This window comes from Ostrinia furnacalis, unplaced genomic scaffold, assembly GCF_004193835.3.
Source record: "Ostrinia furnacalis isolate ACB-3 unplaced genomic scaffold, ASM419383v2 OfSCF0780, whole genome shotgun sequence".
NCBI lineage: Eukaryota > Metazoa > Arthropoda > Insecta > Lepidoptera > Crambidae > Ostrinia > Ostrinia furnacalis.
The window spans coordinates 1,595,924-1,616,141 of NW_021131019.1; the positions used below are offsets into that span (position 1 = coordinate 1,595,924).

General features: G+C 36.3%; 3 protein-coding genes across 5 annotated transcripts in view; all 3 read right to left on the bottom strand.

The window, feature by feature from the left end:
- LOC114350100 (uncharacterized) overlaps positions 1-6,248 on the bottom strand; it is an 8,128-nt gene extending 1,880 nt beyond the window's left edge. Inside the window, exons 1-4 of one of the 2 annotated variants that reach the window (XM_028300749.1) lie at positions 6,034-6,248; positions 5,201-5,398; positions 4,856-4,909; positions 4,604-4,741 (exon numbers count right to left, since the gene is read on the bottom strand). In XM_028300749.1, coding sequence (XP_028156550.1) covers positions 4,604-4,741; positions 4,856-4,909; positions 5,201-5,383 — 375 coding nt within the window. In that variant the 5' untranslated portion in view covers positions 5,384-5,398; positions 6,034-6,248. The remainder of the gene's footprint in view (positions 1-4,603; positions 4,742-4,855; positions 4,910-5,200; positions 5,399-6,033) is intronic. The other variant, XM_028300750.1, reaches the window with a different exon arrangement.
- Positions 6,249-11,086: 4,838 nt separating this feature from the next.
- LOC114350050 (putative uncharacterized protein DDB_G0277255) lies at positions 11,087-17,987 on the bottom strand. 2 transcript variants are annotated; one of them, XM_028300686.1, is made up of 5 exons: positions 17,652-17,987; positions 17,004-17,176; positions 16,365-16,539; positions 16,192-16,275; positions 11,087-16,108 (listed from the first exon to the last, which is right to left on the bottom strand). In XM_028300686.1, the coding sequence occupies exons 1-5, from the start codon at positions 17,682-17,684 to the stop codon at positions 13,790-13,792; spliced, it is 2,784 nt and encodes a 927-aa protein (XP_028156487.1). In that variant the 5' UTR covers positions 17,685-17,987; the 3' UTR covers positions 11,087-13,789. The 2 variants fall into 2 exon arrangements, with proteins under 2 accessions (XP_028156487.1, XP_028156488.1); XM_028300687.1 differs by having other exon boundaries at positions 17,856-17,981.
- An 895-nt stretch (positions 17,988-18,882) lies between these two features.
- Positions 18,883-19,646, bottom strand: LOC114350094 (uncharacterized). Its single transcript, XM_028300742.1, has 2 exons — positions 19,335-19,646; positions 18,883-19,122 (listed from the first exon to the last, which is right to left on the bottom strand). Exons 1-2 carry the CDS (start codon positions 19,584-19,586, stop codon positions 18,883-18,885), a joined length of 492 nt encoding a protein of 163 aa, XP_028156543.1. The 5' UTR covers positions 19,587-19,646.
- Positions 19,647-20,218: the final 572 nt, after the last annotated feature.

Below are 20,218 nucleotides of genomic sequence, written 5' to 3' on the forward strand. Positions count from 1 at the left end.
TAATTTAGAATGACGTAATATATGGACGGCCCCTAAGTAAATATAACAACGCTTCCTTATTGCACATTACAGCATTGCTCAGGATGTGCCAGTCGAACAAATATTTGGATTAACAAAACACATTTAAACTGTACTTGGTCTTAACCTAGAGATCGTAATCACAACTTAATTAAACATTAACACGGGCATTATGCGTCGGAAACCTCAGTTAACAAGGTTCGGTATTATGTAAATGATCCGTTTGTAAAAAGCCTTCAGTCTGCTTCTCCATCCTACGAAAGCTTATCGATTGGTATCTTCTGTTTACATAAATAATTAAAGCCTTGCCAACTTAATTACAGTGATTATGTTTAGTTCGATCTAGTATGTACTGGTATATCATTTTACACACACTAGTTTGAAATTGGCTGTCCATTGATGCTTCAACAATAGATACCTACTAGGATATTTCCGACTATCTTGTTGGTGTTACGTAATGTTTCTTGATAATTTTTAGCACAATACCTAGAGCAATTAGTTAAGTATTAGTCTACCTAGAGCAATGTCGCTCAAAATAAATTCCAAATAGGATGTTAATATCTGAGTACAACATTGTAAACGAGAAACAAAGAGTGAATCTTTATTTTACGTTGTTACAACGATGACCTCTAGATACGATCGCGATGTGCAAGCCAAATTGTTTGGGCGTAATAGGGCTCCAAAGAGATTGCGCGTCTTATGTACCGAACATTTTATCCATTGTTATACATACTTCTCATAATATGAAACCATAAAATGGATACAAATGTAGGTATCAAAGTACTACCTTTATTTTTTGGGATTCCTTACTATCGCTGCATACACCTGCTGGGTCTATAATACGAGTATAACTTGCGTGTCTCTACCAAAGGTGAGTTCAAGGTACGGACACACTTTTTTGTGTGTCTGCCTTCATTACACTAAAACGGGTAATGTCCTTTTATAAAGCACTGACACTGTCACCCAACTTCAATATTTTCCCATCGGAATTAGATTTTTTGGCATTGGCAAGCATAGGTAGACCACTGATACAGTATCAATCAAAGATTTTCTTCAGTACTTATAACGCCGCTTGCCGCCTACCTGGCAAATTGGTACAGGCTAAATTGTCTATTCACTGCTCGCCCCTGATTCTCAGTCCAGGGTGGAGGTCACGCAAACCACGTTTAGCCGAGAGCCAAATCGCCAATTAGGTTGCAGTCTGAGGACCTAGGTACTTTATGCATCTTTCGCTGCACTAAACACTGAAACGTGCCCTATTCTTCCACCCAGTTCTTAACTGCAAGACCACAAATCTGCAATTGTTTCGTAGATTTGTGGTTGCTTTTAATTGTAAAGGTGGCGATGCCGCCTTGAACTCCACTTTTATTGCATCTTCAGCTTCATATCTAGGATCAAGTGAAACATAATTTCAGAAAATAAAGCGCAGTTTTATATCTTCACGACTAAGCAGACAATAGAAAATTAGATCCCGCCGCTAACAGCTCCGCGATCGTCGCCTATAAATTTACGGCATTTTAAGGGTCATTAAAGAACGTTACACAACATGTGTTACACAATCCAAGATTACGCAAGCAAGTCCTAAGTTTAGATCGATATCCCCTGGGAACCGCGGTGGGCGCGCAGCACGATGCGACTCTACGATCGTATCGGCTTCACGAACAGGCGAACTAGCGACTATTGCACCTTCGTTGCTAACGAAGAGACTGCACTTTATCACTATGCTTGATATGACAAAATATCGTAATATCTACACGACATAGTCAAAAGATAAAAGCATTTAAAACATTGCATGTTATTAAGCGGTTGAGGCCTGAAATCTACAAGTCAAAGCGACTTTAATAAAAACCTAAAAAGTTTCAGTAGGTAAGCATTTTTCATTGTGATTATCAGTTACATGAAAAACAAACTGACCACTTGTAGGTAGAGTCATACATAACGTCGTTATTAGCGATCAAGCTGTATCCTGGTTATACAGGAGTCGCAACGATGGGAACAAGAGCTGGGAACAATTCCATTTAAAGAATCATAGCCTTTATATTTTTGCTGTAATAAATAAACTGAAGTGCATATTCCATTGCGTCTTTTCCGGTAGACATTAATCAACGTCGTCTCCCAATAACTAAACGGAGATACGAGGGCGGCACTGAAAATTTCGGGAATCAAGGAAGTGAAACAACATTACTATTTAAAAATGTATTTATTGCTTTTTAAAGTATTCTCCGCGAAATTTGACACATTTTTTCCATACACGAAACCAATTATTGAAGCAACCATTGCATTCGGAAGTTTGGGTCTCCAAAATGACCGTTTTGTAGGCGTCCACAGCTTCTTCAGGTGATGAAAATCTCTGACCACGCAATTTATTCTTTATTTTAGGGAAAGTATAGAAATCATTAGGGCTTAGGTCGGGGCTGTACGGCGGATGGACTAATAATTCTATGTTTTCTTGCTCTAAAAACTCTTTTGTTCAGTGCGCGGTGTGAGAACTCGCATTGTCGTGATGGAGGATGATGCGGCGGTTGCAGTTCTCTTTACGGAGTTCAGAAACGACCTGTGGCAAACAAATGCTAGCATACTATTCTGCATTAACCGTTCTTTGTCCCCCAAGAGGAATAGTCGCAACATGGCCGGTTTTGGAGACAAACGTGGCCACCATTTTTTTTGCAACACTCCATGAACGAACAATTTTTGTTGGCTTTAACTCATTTTCGAACACCCAAACTCGTGACTGGTTTTTTGTTTCGGGTTCGTACGCGTATATCCAGGATTCGTCACCTGATACGATGTTGTATACAGCATTTGAGGATCCTGCATGTAATCTCCCGAGAGTTCTGACGCACCAAGTAACGCGAGCCGCTTTTTGCTCTTCACAGAGCGAATGCGGTATCCATCGGGAAAACAACTTTTTTACACCTAATTGTTCATGCAAGATTATTTGTATTTGACTCATGCCAATGTCTAAAGTTGCCTGAATTTCGCGGTATATCACATGTCGATCTTCTTCAATCAGCTTACGCACAGCATCGACGTTTTCTTAGTTGACTGCAGTTTTTGGACGACCTTGACGGGGATCATCACTGAACTTGACACGTCCACGTTGAAATTCAGGAAACCAGCGATAAATTGTGGTTTTGGATGGGGCTTCATTACCAAATGCAGAAATCATCCGGTCAACACACTGTTTTTGTGTTAAACCACTTCAAAAGTCATAATAAATCATCGCTCTTGAATTTTCTCGAGTCAATCCATTTTCTCAACGACTAAACAAGTTTGACAAGACCTTGTGATACGACCGAGAATCTTTTTTTAAATAAATAAATGGTATACGATTTTAAAAACCCTGGAGTTTGCAATTAAATAGATTTTAATATGACAGGAACAGTGGAAATATTCCATTCCCGATACTTTTAGTGCAGCCCTCGTAATAAATTACTAATACATCTCGAACCGTGCATCAATATTTCGCGAAATCCGCCAGTGCTGTACCTGTACAGGCGTTAACGGATAAGGGACCGAAGCCGGTAACAAGAGGAAAGCAAGACATTCCTTAGTAACGACAAGTGATGTATCGCGCGAGCACGACCGATGGCCGATAGTGACCACTGCTATGGTTGCCAATCGATTTGTAATAATAAAACAACTCCTTACCTGTGTAGCCTCAAAATATATTTTTCCTAGGCTAACTAGGTCATCTTTATTTTTTCCTACCGATATTTAAGTGATTAACAAGCCCTCCTCGAATAAGGGCGTGCTGCTCTAGTGAAAACAGTAGCAATCTGTAGCAATTATTACAAAGAAAATAATTTCTTACTTAAAGAGACATAACATTAAATGATTTGATAGTAAAATGGCAATTAATCAACAAGAATGTAAAGATATACTATTTCCTAAACTAAACAAGAAATCAACGTATGAAGGAGTGTTTTAATGTTAACGTATGTATGTAACATTTCAAAATATCTAGTAGGTACCTACACTACAATCAAAATCAGCACAGCACCCTTTGACAACCCTGCTCAGGAAACCCAACCCAACTCAGGAACCCCAACTCAGTCGGCTAACTAAGCGTTTTGGCGATCGCACCAAGGAGTACCAATTAGGTGATCGATCACTACCGCACTGTTTAACTGAGAAAGACATGAACTTTATCTAAACCCACTATTATCCTTAATTTGAAAGCTTAGTACTTAGGTTTATTTTAGCAAGACACAAGCTGGGAACTATGAATGGCAAATATTAGAGAAAAAAAGTTGTGATAATCAAAAGAAAACACCGTAATTACAAAAGTTGGCAAAACTAGAACTCTGATTCTTTCGACAAAATACCGGAATAATATTTAAGTAACGACCTTGTTTTGTCTTATCTACAGCGAATTTTATCTAGATTTAGACGTCATTTCCAGTCCGTGTAAATTTTAATATGCTAAGGTAAAATTGGAGTCCGTGCAACAAGTAAAACAACCTGAGCGTCGTTAAGGTAGGTAATCGTTTTTCAGTTAACTATTAAAAAGTTCCTGCTTAGGCTAAAAATTGTTATAGTAGGTATGAAATGAAAAATTTATAAGTTCGTAAAATTCCCATACCAGTTTAGACTCGGCGTATGATCCAACTTCGGGTAGTTTTGACTGGTTTGACTCCTGCGTGCCCTGCGTAGGCGCAGGAAGCAGTGGTTGGTTCTTCGATGATTCTGAGCAATATGCCGATATGCAGGTGGTCTCAAACTGTAATATATTATTTGATATTGAAAGGAACAGATAAACTTAAATAAATTAATTAAGGATAAACTTTCAACTATAATTATGTTGAATTGAGTGATTTCCCGTGAAAGAACTCACCCTTTTTTTGCCCCCAAGTCCGAAACTGTTAATGCATCTCTTAGAAATATTTTCCTGGGACAAAAAGTTGATTTAATAAGGGAATTTTATCATGTATTAGTTAACAGCACAAATAACAATTTCAATCCTTTAAAGATTAATAAGTTTTCAATTAAATGTACTAATTAAAGATTTGTTAGTTGAGTTGGTAAAATAGTGACATCGTCGATTTGCATCTGTACCTACGTATCGCGTTTTACCAGCTCATAGAAAGTACGTCAGCTGGTGGTGTTAACTACCCTTCTACATTAGGCCTCAATGCTTAGCCATGAGAACCGTATTACAAAGAAATAAACATCAAATTACAACTGAAGGCGAGGGCGGTGGCGCCGCTGGGAAGGACTTGAGGATCTTCTTCAGCTTCTCACTGGTGCGGATGCAGCCGCACTGCCGCCGCCATTTGTCGGACTCCTGCACCTGCTGTGGTTTGGGCGCGTCAGACTTGCGGACGACGCGCGCGTGCAGGGTGCAAAGGTGCTCTGGTTCCATACGAGGTTACACAATCTAGGAAAACATACTTTAAGTGCCAAGGCCATTCAGCTACAAATAACTCTACTTACCTACTTCCTTCAGAAAAATTGAAAATTTCTTCTATTGTGGGCAGTAACAAGCCTGGTTTCAATCATCGTGAGAAGCCATGGACCGACGATCTGGTAAAGGTCGCGGGAAGACCTTGGATGCGGGCAGCGCAGGACCGTTCATTGTGGAAAACCTTGGGGGAGGCCTTTGTCCAGCAGTGGACGTCATTTGGCTGAGACGGACGGAGAAGCCATGAACGTCTTCATATAGGCATGAGACGTGAGTAGAGATGGGGCTAGCTACACTAAAAGCTCCTTTGTTCCCACTTGTTCTACTAATAAGCATTTCTACGCTATCTAGAACTAGCGAAACTTATCTTTCTCATTAGTCCTACGATTTTATGTGAAGAGGGATAGTTCGACTCTACTCTAGTCCACGAATTGTTTTTATTAATTATGAGACTTGTGTATATGTAGGTAATATTTACTATTGAGGAGGACAGGTTACCTACCTATGTGAAAATCTATGTAATCGTTGCAATTGCAGTGCTCTAATTAGTAAGTATATCAGTAAAACGTTTTCTGTGATGGGTATAATAGTTATGTGTTTAGATAACTTACATAATTTGCCTGATTTATCATTCATAAATCTAGTGTTATTGCTCCAACATGTTCAGGTGACCGTGACGATATTAAATTCAAGTACAATTAGAACACCAATTGCTTGATTCTAATTGCGACAATTATTACATAAAAGTTTACGGTTCAAATTGTTTTATAGGGCTATTTTATACTGATTACGTTTGATTTTGAAAATTACACAAATAAAACAAACAATTACTAACAAACTGACACACTTGAGTGACACCATAAGCCAGATTGACATTAATGTTTTTAATTAAGGTTCCCTAATAGGTATAAGCCATGCCATAAAAGTTGTAAGAGGTGTTCTTACTTACACATAGCCTACTTCCTTGCCTCTTCCTTGGATATGAATTTAAGATAGCAGATTTACGTGAGAATTCTTTGCCAAGCCAAGTGGCAAACTCTATCTTCAATAGTAGAGACTCCCGCTAAATGCTCTTGAGGAGAATATACTGTTTTTGTTCATTGTGACAACAATAGTCCGCTTAAAGCAAGCTTTCTGCTGGATAAGAAATGATCTTACTTTTGCAATAAATACATACGGATTGATAAACAGCGGCAAAAAGCTGTTGCGTAGTTACAAAAATATAAAACAGATCTTGCTCGACACCATCTGAAAACTACTGAAATATACTTACTTACCCACTATGCCAGTTATGCTGTTCTTCTTAGGCCTGTTTTAGATTTTGCAAATCTATTTTCTACCATCTGATGCAAAGTGATTGTTCACCGTTTATTATTTAGCTGCAGTACACGCGGATATGGAACAAAAACGTCAAGCATAATTTCCCTAGCCGCGCGATAATCAGCGCCAGCGGAATAGCAAGCGCGGCCCGCTGACCGCGCGACAAGGCACGTAGCCGGTGCCGTGCGAAAAGCCTTGTATTTCACACTTTATCGCCGCTCTGATTCTCCACAAATTCAATTTGTTTGTCCAATAAAGTACTGTATTACGGGAGTTGCGTTGGAATTTGTCAAACGGACCCCGTGATTAACTATTACAAGTTACGTTATGCAGGGCAGCGGTCAGTGACAGCATGTTATAATGTGGAAATTACGTGCTTTGGCTGTGCACTTTTCATTGTGCAAAATGACAATGGTAACGGTGCGAGGGTCAAGGGTGAAGTCATGACCAACAAATGACGTAATCGAAAAACTGAAAAAAGCACAACAAATATCTTTTACCAATGTTTATTAGGATTTTTGCACAGACACACCTATATGGGAATGGGACTCATGTTCCATAAAAGGCAGTCTCTATTCTCTCCAAGAGAAAACTTAAAAAGTATGTCATATTATTTTGAAGCTAAGGTAAATCATTTGGTGATTATTTTCCTTAGCTTAATTTGAATTTTTTCTAGCTGAAATCCACACAAAATTCTTCATTCGCCCAGTCTAGCTAGCATGGATCCAAAAAAAAAGTCAAAGTAACTAATTAAGTATTTTCCTCTTTTGTTTCTTATTTTACTCAAGATTCCTCTTTGATATCTAACTTCATTCCTTTACTTATTTTTCATTGATGATAGGTATCACACACTATTAGAAAATGTTCGTGCAAACTGTTAACCCCAGACTTGTCACGAAGCGTAGAGCCGATAAAGTACTTTTCACATTACTGTTCTTGCGAATAAAAGCTATTGTAAAAATTTAATGGTATTTTAAGTATAGTAGCGCCGTAACGGTCCAGCAAACTAAGGAGAAATGACATCAGAAGTGTGACACAAATCAAATCTGTCTGCTTTGCTGAAAAGTACCGATGGATTTCTTAAGTATCGACTTAAGATTTCTATTGTCCACGCCAAAATGACCTTTGAGACGGTCATTATCCTCATTGGTAGAGTCGAATTTATCTAACAGAATTAAAAATATTACTTATTATTTTGTAGAGCGACTCTTACTATGTCCAGCCCCCCTAGACAAAACGCACTTTTTGATCGAATCGAAAATCGAATCCGTCAAAACTCCATACAAAAAAGGGGCTTTTCGACCACTTTTCGACTGGTTTGCGATTATAATTTGCACTTTGTCTAGACCCACAGGATCGCTCAAAGCATAACATTTGTCAAGGTTCGCCAAAACCAAAAAAAACGATCTAAAGATTTCAAAGTTAGGATTAACATGTCGTCGAAAAATAAAAGTAGGTATCCTGATTAAGGTTCAGGAGTACCTAAGACCACAAGCCCAATGCTATATCGTCAGTGTAAATCGGAAACTTCGTTTGGTACTTATGATTTGGAGGGTGAGCAAGTGATACCTTTACGGTCAGATAATCGACTTTGAATGCAGAAAATTACCGCACCGATTCTAAACATCGATAATCGTTTTCCGCCGTGCGTGTTTCGGTAGTGTGTGGCTAAATCGCCGTTACCGGTTGCTAGCGGTACGCTGGTGTTTGGTCGCCAACCTATGACCGTGAGAAGGCCAGTTGCGTGCGCTTACGATGCAAGTGCCCGGGTTCAACTCGTAACAGTGACATAATGCTGAGAAGACATTTTTATGAGTTCTTTTGTTTTGAGTGACGAGTTCCTACTCTATTGTTTTATTTACGTCACGGATTAACTCACATTAGCATCTTAAACTTGTGGACGGTATTTGATGTTATCGGATGCGAAGGACAAGCGAATGAAAATGAATCTTCAACCAAAAGAAACAGATCTCGAATTTAAAATTAATAAAGTTAACTCTTCAGAATAATAAAACAGCTACTAATAGAGACATTTGTTTAAGAGCCCGAGCAAGATCCACACGTTTAGGTACCTACCTACTTGTGGTTTCGATTTGATGCATCATACCTTTCATTCCCAAATCCAAATTGTTCAAGAAAATCCCTTGCAAATAGAATATTACTTCATGAATACTTGAATAAAAATAAAAAATAACTTAGTTGACTCCCACCCAGTACACTTAAGTGAATATATTATCTTGGAAAACCTGAAAGGAAAAACAAACCATGGTCCACTAGTCAGAACTGTTCAAATCGATACATTTCACCTCCACAGGTGAGGTCTAATCTGTCATGATATCTCTGCATCTATTGTGAATTATCCTGAACTATGCGGAAATTATAAACTTAATGACATCAATCAATGAATAAAGAGCATAGCTGACGGAACGCTTGTAGGGAGTCTATTGAATAATCTTGGAATTGGTAACGTCAACTACACAGCCTTGCAGTGGGCTATTCTCTGATCATTCGATATAATGAGAAGGAAAAGATTTTTTAACACGCTCTTCTATACTTACCGTGCTGAAAAACCTAAGCTGAAATGAATTTTTATCCCATAAAGAAGGAATCTTAATCCTTTTCCAAACGGGGATCAATAAGACCTATGTCTATCGCCAACGCAACAACGTTCTCAGCATTGTTGCATATTTCGGCAATTGAGGTAAAGTAGCCAGGCAGCCCCATTTGTGTTTTCCGGGTGAAGCTCGCAATTCGGATCATCACTTTCCATTAGGCTAGATAGCTTTCCCGTGGTGGTAAACAAAACCAATAAAATATCATGACTTGGACCATGGTGTCTAGTCAGTTACAATGTGACACTTGTAAATTCGAAATCGTTACGCTCCGCCGTAGTTCTCTCCGAAATGAATTTTTTTGATGAAATGAAAACTTCTTTTTTTTCTAGGCCCCTTGTATTTCAGCGATCTTCTCTTTCTCCCTCTCTCTCTGGAGTGATTTAAGCCCCCTTGTATTTTAGTATCTAGCGACACCACCATCGGCCGCGACCACCTGTCGCGTGGCGCGAATCGCACGGTCGTTCACCGCGCACGGGCCGCATTACGCCGTAACTCGCACCACCGTGCAATATCGGACCAATTGACGCCGCGCACCTAGGAAATATTTCTTACAATAGATTAACTTCCGACAAAGAATGCGATGGCATTCCTGTTACATTTCTAATCCATCTCAGCTCGTTAGCTTGCCATCACTAATCTTTGGATGTAGCAAGCTTTCAGAATATTCTGCAAAAGGGCATTACACGCGCAGTGAGCTCTGCGAGGGTAAAGAGGTGAAGCCTAGAAACTATGGCACACTTTCTCGCGTAAATCTTTCATTTTTTATTTATAAGTAACTGCGAGAAACCGCCCATGTGCTTAAATTAGCTTTCAGCTCCGCCCTTACATTTCTTTCACCGCATGTGCATAAACATGTCAACAACAGATAGAGAATTAAAAGACAGTTGTTCATTTTCACAAGAGCAATAGGACCTGCTAAGAACAGGGCTATTATACTTCTTATTTGCGGAAATAAAGTGTTTAATCCTACCTACCCTTATACGCAGCAGTACTGGCTCAGCCCATTGTTTACATCGGGCGTACAAGATAAAAATAGTAATCAACTAATTGTAAATCATCCAAGGTGAAATTGTATGTAAACGCGAAAATTGAAGACTAACAATGGCTGGACCACGCAAGGCCGCGTACACAATAGCGCGCGGGCACATTTTGGAAATGTGAAGGTCAAGTGTCGCCGATCCACGATAAGCCCTTCCTGCTAGTTAGCAGATAACTTGTTACACGCGTCGATGGACACGCAATTGTGTAACTAGCCCTAATCGAAAAAAACTAACATCCAATTTCCTATTATACAGACAACGCAATATTCTTATGCAGCTACTTGAAAGAATTACCTGCAACAAAAATGTACCTACTGCATTGTTTTCAAGGTCTACTTTATGAGCTATGCAATGCAACCCTTGTGTCAGACCTTATGGGACGAGGTACAAGGCTCTATAGCAAATCAATCTAGAGAAAGAATGTTGTTTCGGTAAAGTTTTGTGAAAATCACGAATCGTCTTTATTTTCATAGACTGATTCAATAACTGTAGTGAGTAGTCCTATTCCATCACATTTTTGTAATACCTATACGGGGTAGAATTATTTTAATGGAATCATAAATGAAAAATAACTTTTATTATAGATGTTTTTAATAATAAATAATCACATAAATCCTTACATTCTGCTGAAGCTACTATTACATATTTAGTGGGCCCAGCCATAGCAAATGCAATTAATGTTCTCTACAGTAACTATAAACTTATGCGCTATAAATTCCCAACTGAGACCAATGCAAAAAGTATATAAAAATGGGCGCAAACGTTCGTTTCGTGACAATTAGTTATCGCAATTTCAAAAATCATTGTTTCTTTTTGCTAATCTGAAATTCAACTTTACTTTTCAGTTATCTGAAAGTACAAAGATGACATTGGACGGCATTCAGCAATGATATACCTATCTAAAATGACACTTGCAATCTGAAGAGGAATTTGATACAAGAGTCGAGTGGAGAAGTTTTGACCAAGATAACATTTCAGAAAACGAACGTAGGCATCAGACAGTAAAACGCCCTACAGACTTACAAAGATAAGTGCACGAGAAAATTATATTACACAAGAATTACAAAAAACAAGTTTAGATTTTCTTTTACAATATTATTAATCCGTTTCTGTCTCTTCATTATGTAAGTACAGTATGTAGGTATTTCTTATTTTGCTGGATAGCCTATTAAACAAAATTTAATACATTAATTTGAGTGACAATTCAGTTTAAAATCGGTATATTGGTAGCGATAGCGTCAAACGTTGATTATTTAAATATAATAAAATTGCTCTCAGGTAGAAACATTATACCGTAGCATGACATAACGCCATTTGTGCACTTAGAATATAACCGAAAATAGCTTTTTTGTGCACGTATAAATAGAGTATAAAAATGAAATAACGTTTCGAATATGTATATTAAATATTTAAAATATGAAATTAAATTCACGCACTACTACAAATTTTATTTTATATTTTATAAATGGTAAAAAACACCTCTCATTGCGTTTTTAGATCTGACAGTTCTTTCGCATCATCTCTAATTTAATTTTGGAATAATTCAATAAAATCAGTCAAAAATATTCTCCCGTAAATGCAACATAAGTCAGATGCCATTTAAAACACAATAATCACAGATAAATAACGTATTTACTTAAAATTAATCCAGTAAGAAAACGATCCAATAATGAAAAGAATTGAAACTATTTTATTTATCAAACAAATCGATGGATACCCAAATGAAACAACAAAAGAATGTGTTTGGAATGTCTTATGTTGACGTAATGTAGACAATCACTAACATCTAAAACGCTAACTTGTGCAATATTCTAGCCTAATATCGATACAACACACAATATTGGCGGGCTCTGAAGCTACAAACTAACTTTAGGTCAGGAATATCAAATTCTGCATCTATACTTCTTAATTACCCCATAACTACAAGTTATCTTATAACACAGATATGGTCATACAGAGCAACTTTACGGAATCAATAGCAAGCATTGCAGCATTATATCAGCCTAAGTTTACGTTCACCTATGGCAAAATTAATACTGATAAGTTCTGCAGAATCTGATACTTTCCACCTGATTTAATTTAGCCTACCTACATTATACAGTAACGAATACTTCAAAAATATATTCATCCAGTTATACGATTAGGAAAATATGCACAGGAGACACAAATGTGTTGTAACTTTGTTTGTATAGTGTTGTACAAGTGTAAGCAGAGGCCCGATACATTTAGTTAATGAAGTTATGTAGTAGATATAATTTATATATTTTTCATATGTACCTATAATCGAATATTCGACGGCATTTATTTGGACTCTATGGTCTTTCGTTACATTTATAATAATATGAAGTTATACAGACACTATTACAGGGTTAAGAAATATAAAAGGAAATTAAAATTATCACATTACAAACATAAAAATAAGTAAAATATAAAATGAACTTAGTTTCAGTAACCCTATAATAGTTGGTGAAATAAACATTTCACCAATATCAAGATTCAATTGCAGATTTATAAAGTTTTGGATATACAGACAGCAAACAGTGTATATTATTTGTACATGAAATGAGTGTCTTAACAATTTTATCACATGATATAAGCATCTATCTATCCTATTTTAATTGGAATTAACTTTAGGGGAAATAATTTCCACATAGACATTAAAATACGACTGAAAATACATTTATTAAACTTACGGTACAGCAATTCGCGTAGTGATGTAAATATGTATCTCTCATTTATACAATGTTGATGCAATACTAATTATCTGCTCAATTTCATTTTAATCTAATATTTCTAGCTAAGAGCAGCCTTTGATTATGAAATATTTACGAATTCATTCTAACACTGAATACATCTAGTTTCGCATATAAATCAATTACTAAACATTTTAAATGTAATTACATGAGCGTCTATTGCATTATAAATATGCATACCTACTTGAAATACAGGTTCATATATTGTGAAATAACTTTACTTCAAATAATTAGACAAAATATAACATAGGCTTGTAAATATGAAAAAAATATTGCATCAAAAATCGAAGTACGAAACAAACTAATTAAAGAAATAATAACAATGAATAAAGACTAGTAAAAAATACGGCATAATAAAGAACCTTTTTTTTCCAAGTTGCGTAATCACTTAAGCCATAGGAACATCAATTTTGATGATATAATAATGTCATCGAGATAATCACCAGAATCTAATTTTGTCTACTCTTGAATAACCTGCTTTTCTATTAACTGATGCAAACAATAAGTATCGTATTAGCCGTTGAGTTATAGAGCCAGGGTTTTATAATAGGAAAACGAAGCTATTGCTTTACTCAAAACTATATCTAAGTATTTACGAAGAACACACACCACAAAATAGGTTTCCTATTCGCATCCAAACTATACATCAGTCTCAGTTTTGCTGCTTGTGCGGCGACTCCGCCCCGCCGACGTCGGATTGACCCATTGAGGCCCACTCAATAAAAATTTCTTCACATTATACTCCATTCTTGCCAAATCTTCTGGTGTTATCTCTTTATCGCCATTAGAACGAAGACTCTCTTGCAATTGTTTCCCAAACTCATATTCTTCCTGAGTCATCTTGTTGCAATTGCTTGCAACTCCTTTCCCCACCTCAGTGACCGTCGCATCACCTGATTCTACAGGAAATATAGTTTCTTTCGCTACATTATTACTAACAGCTTTCTGATTCTGATTAGCCATAGCATGTTTCACAATTTTATCTTGATTAGAATGAGCGTTATTGTGAACCCATGCGTTACCATTACCATTATCTTTGCTATACAGTTTAGCAAACTTGCTAACTGGATGCGGCATATTCAACGCTATTTCGTTCAACGTTTCAGTCAATCTATTTAATTTGCTGTCCCTTCTTGCAGCTCTGTTATTAAAACTGACTTCATCTTCCAAGGGATCGTTTAAATTGTTCTGCTGTTCCAAGTTCTTTTCAACCCATTCTGCGACCCTTAGAAGCTGTTGCTTTTGTAACAACGCTGCGCTGTCATCACTTGAAAGTGAACTAGTACTTTGTTCATTTGTGAACACTTTTTTGCCTTCGTTTACTTTCAAATGCGTCTGGGTCAAGTTTGGATACACATTAACAACTGCCGGCAGAGTAGATTTTAATGGAATATCTAAATTAGAAAAATTATTACCAGGTGGGAAATCTTTGGATATTCTAGTAGTGATAGAATGCAGCTGAGATATGTCCATTTTCCGCAAAGATCTGCCATACTGACTAGACATTTTATTTTGCTCGTAACGGTCGAAATTAAAAATCTTTATATTATCTTGTTTATCAGTAGGTGTCAATGTCTCTTTTTTGGAAGTTTTCAGATCTTTCTCCGAATAATTGTTATTTTGAGCATTAGCACCACTTAAATGATTAAGTAAATTGTCGATATCTGTAGTATTTGGTTGACTTCCAATACTTTGGGAAGTATTATTGTTATTTTCAGAATTATTATTCGAATAGTTATGGGTTTTTAAAGGTTGCAATGGTGACGACGACACATTCATCAACACAGGATTGATAGACGAGCTTTTGACAGATGCATTAGATTCTTTGTTGTTGTTGTCTACATGAACGTCTATCAATGTGGTTTCGACCACCACATTATCATTTTTAACCTTATTTTTATCATCATCATCGTTCTTCTCTACATTAATAAAATTGTCTACATCATCATTGAGATCTTTGAATAAAGAGTTTTCATTACATTTACTTTGGCGCCGATAAAGTACCGGTGGTACGTCTGGTTCTGCATTATCCAACAAAATATTTTTAGAACCAGCTTGCATCCGCAAGTGACAGAACCTCGGACCGGGTCCCACTTGGGTATTAGACTTGTGTGTGCTCACAGTCGACTTTGCGACAGAGGAAGACCTACTAATAGCACTAACTGAGCTTTGAGAATTCTTTCTCGTATTCAAAATGTCTCCAACATGCTCGTATTTATTTTTAACGTCCTTTACGTTATGTGCTTCTTTAATGAGTAAATCATCATTACAGTGGCTGTGAATGCTGCTCTTCTTGCTGGATATTGGAGTTTTTGTGCGATCACAAAGTTTATGATGGGTTGCTGGCTCTGTGTTTATGTTGTTTGATTTTATTTGTTTTGAATCAGGAGTCGGTTGCGGGATAGCGGTTTCCACAATTTTATCAACAGTATTTACTTTATCATGATCATGATCAATGTGATTCTTTTTTATTTCTGGCACGATTTCCGAAATTTCCTCATAAGTTTCACCAATCGGTTGTGGAATGACGTACATAGGGCCAGTCAGACCACAGTTCAAAGTTTTATCAGTAGTGATTTTGTGTGCATGTGATGAGGCGCTTTTGATGCTGAGATTTGATTGAACTGATTTGATCTCAGCGTCGCAATTTATACAAACGGATTTTTTAAGATCACCAGTCAACAACGTTTGTGTTGCCACTGTGTAATAACTTTCGTTATAACAGAAGGGCTTGCTTTGTGACTTGGAACATGTGCATGTATCGCAATGTTTAGTCACAGTATCCTGAATGCTGTCCTCAAGGATTTTGGACATGAGTGATGCAGAAATATTAAATTCATACTCACTTGCATCAAATGTGTCATTTTCATTACCACATTTAGACTGGGCAGAGCTGCATGGTTTAGATGTTTTTGACATGACGTACTGGGACACTCTTGCCTGTGTGTCAACAGGAAGCTAGAAAGAAAACAAAACTAATAAGTATCTAGTAAGTACAGGAAATATTCATGGCAGGATATTAATTGTCATTATTTACTTACATTGTCTAATTTCTGTGACACAAAGTTATCTGGCTTGCATTGTAGTAACTGAATTGCTAAATTCATGTCATTTTTGTATCTTTCCTGAAACAAAGTTATTAAATTGTATATTTCAATGAATGTTGCTCGACATTTAAGAAATGTTTCATCTCAATATTATTTTAACAACATACATTTTCCTTTTGCAGCATACTGTAGTTATGTTTTGACTCAGCAAGTCGAACCGACAGAGTAGCTATGTCTTTAGTCAGTTGACTCTTTTCGCCCTTCATTTTATCGACCATTTGCAACAATTTGTCTTCTAGAACTTGATTTAACTTCTGGACTCTTTTGTGTGAGTCATACAATCTGTAAAAGAAACATTGCAAAATCTAAAGAAACCACTTAATAAAGTATCTGGCCATTACAACAAATACCCTGGTGTTTTTAACTTTTAAATCATGTCAAAATTTCTATTATTAGAATATTTGAAATTAACTTATAAAGTTATAAAAATAGTACTGCAAAACATGTGCAAATCTTATGTAATGCATGTTTGATGCTTATGAAGTAACATATAAAACATAGTATTGAGATCTCAAACTCAAGTTTAAGTTAACCAATAAACTATGTTAGAGTAAATAAAGTTTTCTTTTCTTACATTACAAATGATGGAAATCCCAACATGATCTATTTTAATGTCAAGGTGTATTTTAACAACAAGTAGGTAATACTTCCATCTGAATAATATTTCTGATTTGTTTTGATTTGAAACACATAAAATATGTACAAAACACACTTTGAAAAACTTGTAAGTTGCACAGTGCCCTTACCTTTCATACTTCTCCCTCCAAGTACCTAGCTGCTCCTCGAGCTCGTTGGCTCTAGCGGTGCACTTGATGAACTCCCCCTCGAGGGCTACAATGTGCGTGTCCCTCTCGGCGAGGTGCTGCCGCAAGTGCTCCACCTCCGCTTGCAAGTGCACTCCGTCCACCTCATCGCAAGCCTAGCGACGATGCAATATTCAAATAAAAATAAACAAGCCAGTGTATGCTTCCACGATAATGAATGATTTGTGTTGTTTAGATGTAAGTGATTCAATGTAATAGGTTGTTTGATTCTCCAACCTTATTGATTAATACTTAAATATCAAAATAAATGTTTTTTTCATAACAGTAATTTTTAGAAATGACATGTACAGAACAGTTAGTGTGATAAAAGGAAATGTTGCAAACGAAAATAAGAAAAGCATTGTGCATTGAAAGTTACATCGACAGGATAATAGGGATCAACAGTATTCTAATTGAATTTTTTAGATTTCATCACCCCCTTGAAAATCACAAACCAAAAGTGTGGAAACCACATACCTACATAGTTTGAAGTGGAAGAAATATTTAACTATTTTATAGTGAATTTATTAAATAGTTTAAACAAGATTTCTAAAGAAATTAAGGTAGGTACAAACAATGGCCAAATTTTACCTTACAAGGGGAATTCTTAGTGCTCTCATCCATCACTTATTAAGCTTATTCTACTTCACAGATCACATTATGGCACGTCCTATTTGTGGAGTAAATTGAGCGACGTCACACGCAAAGTGGTTTTGTTAGCTATTTTACCAATAAGCCACGGTAAAACAAAATAAAATAAAAAATCAATTATTACACACAACGTGAAATATTTACTTATTTTAGCCAACTGCCGATGTTTATCGGGCATGTATTATACGCAGATTTTTATTTAAAGAGAATGAAACCACGAAAAGACTTTAAATTTGGGAAAACCCATGAGAAATTTTCAGAAATCGGAAAATTGTCTTTTTTTTTTTTTTTTTTTTTGAACAGATTTAACGGCTTCGGATAGTGTCCTTACGGCCAATTCTTTAGTGAGTTATTTCTTTCTTTGTATTTTCATTNATAATTCTTCGTTATCTTAAATATTAATATTCCTCCTTTAAAATTGTGTGTGTGTTTATTTTGTGTGATGATTTATAAATATAAAACTTTTGAACTGTTTCAAAGCACACTTTTTTTTTTCAAAATGTACATTTTTTTTGAGAAATACTCATATAATAATTATAAGAGTAAGCTTACCTTCAAAATTTTCTAGCATACTTTTAACATCTTCTTTAAGCCTCGTGGTGTACGATTTCAAAAGAGCTTCCTTATTTTGTGGTAGGTTTCGGTGCATTTTATAAATGTGAATATTAATCTATGTGTGATTAATTAAAATCTGTACAGTTCGGTCAGGTTGCAAAAGTAAGAATACGTTGAGAATCTAATATTATTAAAACTATTATTCCCGGTTGATTCTTAATAACCAAGCCTTTTTTTGTCAACTTAGAGAGAATTAATTACATACATTACAATAAAAACGTACGAGTTTTACAACAAATACCAATACGAATTTTGTTTGACAAATCCAGAATCCACAGACAAATCAATCATGAATTTTTTTTTTTTTTTGAACAGATTTAACGGCTTCGGATAGTGTCCTTACGGCCAATTCTTTAGTGAGTTATTTCTTTCTTTGTATTTTCATTCATGAGNTTCGATCATAGAATTAGTTACTACAACGCACGCCAGCGTCCTGACGAGCGCGCGCGTGACACTCGACTGATATAACACCCGCCGGCGGGGCGCTTCACTGTAGGTAATTATCGGATGTACCGCGCGGAGTGAGCCAGGCCTGCCTGTACTACAGTAATTAATGTTAAGTTATTAATTTTACCTTGTATTCTATGAATAACGACTGAATATATTCACTCCATGCTATAGCAACTTTCTGTGCAAGAGAAGGTTTGTAAACAGCTTCTTCTACATAGGCAACTGCACGGCGAAACATATCTTCAGTCAGTGCAGTGTTTGATGTTGTGTAGTCCTTCAGGGTTTGCCAATGATCCTGGTCGAATTTTAACAGCAGGGATATATCGGTACTGCCATCTTCGTTTAACTGTAATTTATGAAATAATGTTAAGAAGATTTTTCAGGGTTTTTTATACATGTAGTAACATTTTCACGTGAGCAAATCTACTATCAAAAGCTACACATAGTGATGAAATGATAGTCTAATCAACATAATTTCACAGAAAACTGAAAAAGGCTTTTGCAGTAAAATACAAGCAAAATGCGAACAAAGGAAATACGTAAAATGTACTGTTAAACCTTTGTTTGTCCAGCATTCAAAATGATTGCAAGAGTTCTCTTGAAAAACCACTCTCCGTTTGCCATGTTTCCATTGGTTTGTATTTTCCTTTTTGGTGGTAATCGAAGGTCTGGAGGAATCTTTCCATCATGAGTGTCTGTTGATGTTTCGTCTTGAATCAAATCCCACGGATCTGGCCCGACACGATTATTGCACTGGTTAAAATGAAAACATATGGTTAATAATAAGTAGCCTAGAATCACTTTACACATGATTGCTAAAATTAGAAGATTAAACAAATTTAATTCAACAGCCGGCACAATCGATTCAATAACAAATAACAATGACATTAATGACAGCCAGATGACATCATGCCTTTGTTTTTTTTTGTTGTTTAACGGCTTTGAAATTTTCATTACTGCCATTAGTAGAATATTTTACGGAACGGATTAACGGGAATATCAACAGAAAATCCCAAAAACATTAAACTCGTATCAAAAAAATTTGTCAATCTTGGCTACTGAGATGTATTCCCCGTATTTGAAGCTTGAAGGTTTAAAAAATTGGATATTTGAGAAAATCTCAAGGCCATAAAATCACAAAAATTTTTTTTTTTTTTTGAACAGATTTAACGGCTTCGGATAGTGTCCTTACGGCCAATTCTTTAGTGAGTTATTTCTTTCTTTGTATTTTCATTCATGAGTACTTTCTGAGTGTTTTCAATGGATTTCTGTTCTTCTGTATCTTAGTTGAAATGTCTTCATAAATTTATATGTGTATTTACAATGTACTGGTAAATATGTGGGTACGTCTTTTCATTCGCTAGTATGGATGGCAAGAGGCGGGGAATATTTTCATCTTCTTGATAGATCTTCAGTAAGCCATCCACTAGCAGAAGCCTTTC

What these genes read in the sequence shown, in the direction of transcription:
- LOC114350050 (XM_028300686.1), bottom strand. Translation starts at nt 17,684, where the DNA reads ATGGATGAGAGCACTAAGAATTCCCCTTGTAAG. An exon ending in CTAAGAATTCCCCTTGTAAG is followed by an intron (nt 17,177 to 17,651) that starts GTAAAATTTGGC and finishes CATCGTCGCTAG; the next exon opens with GCTTGCGATGAGGTGGACGG. An exon ending in TGTCACAGAAATTAGACAAT is followed by an intron (nt 16,109 to 16,191) that starts GTAAGTAAATAA and finishes TTTTCTTTCTAG; the next exon opens with CTTCCTGTTGACACACAGGC.
- LOC114350094 (XM_028300742.1), bottom strand. Translation starts at nt 19,586, where the DNA reads ATGTGTAAAGTGATTCTAGGCTACTTATTATTAACCATATGTTTTCAT. An exon ending in TGAATGCTGGACAAACAAAG is followed by an intron (nt 19,123 to 19,334) that starts GTTTAACAGTAC and finishes CATAAATTACAG; the next exon opens with TTAAACGAAGATGGCAGTAC.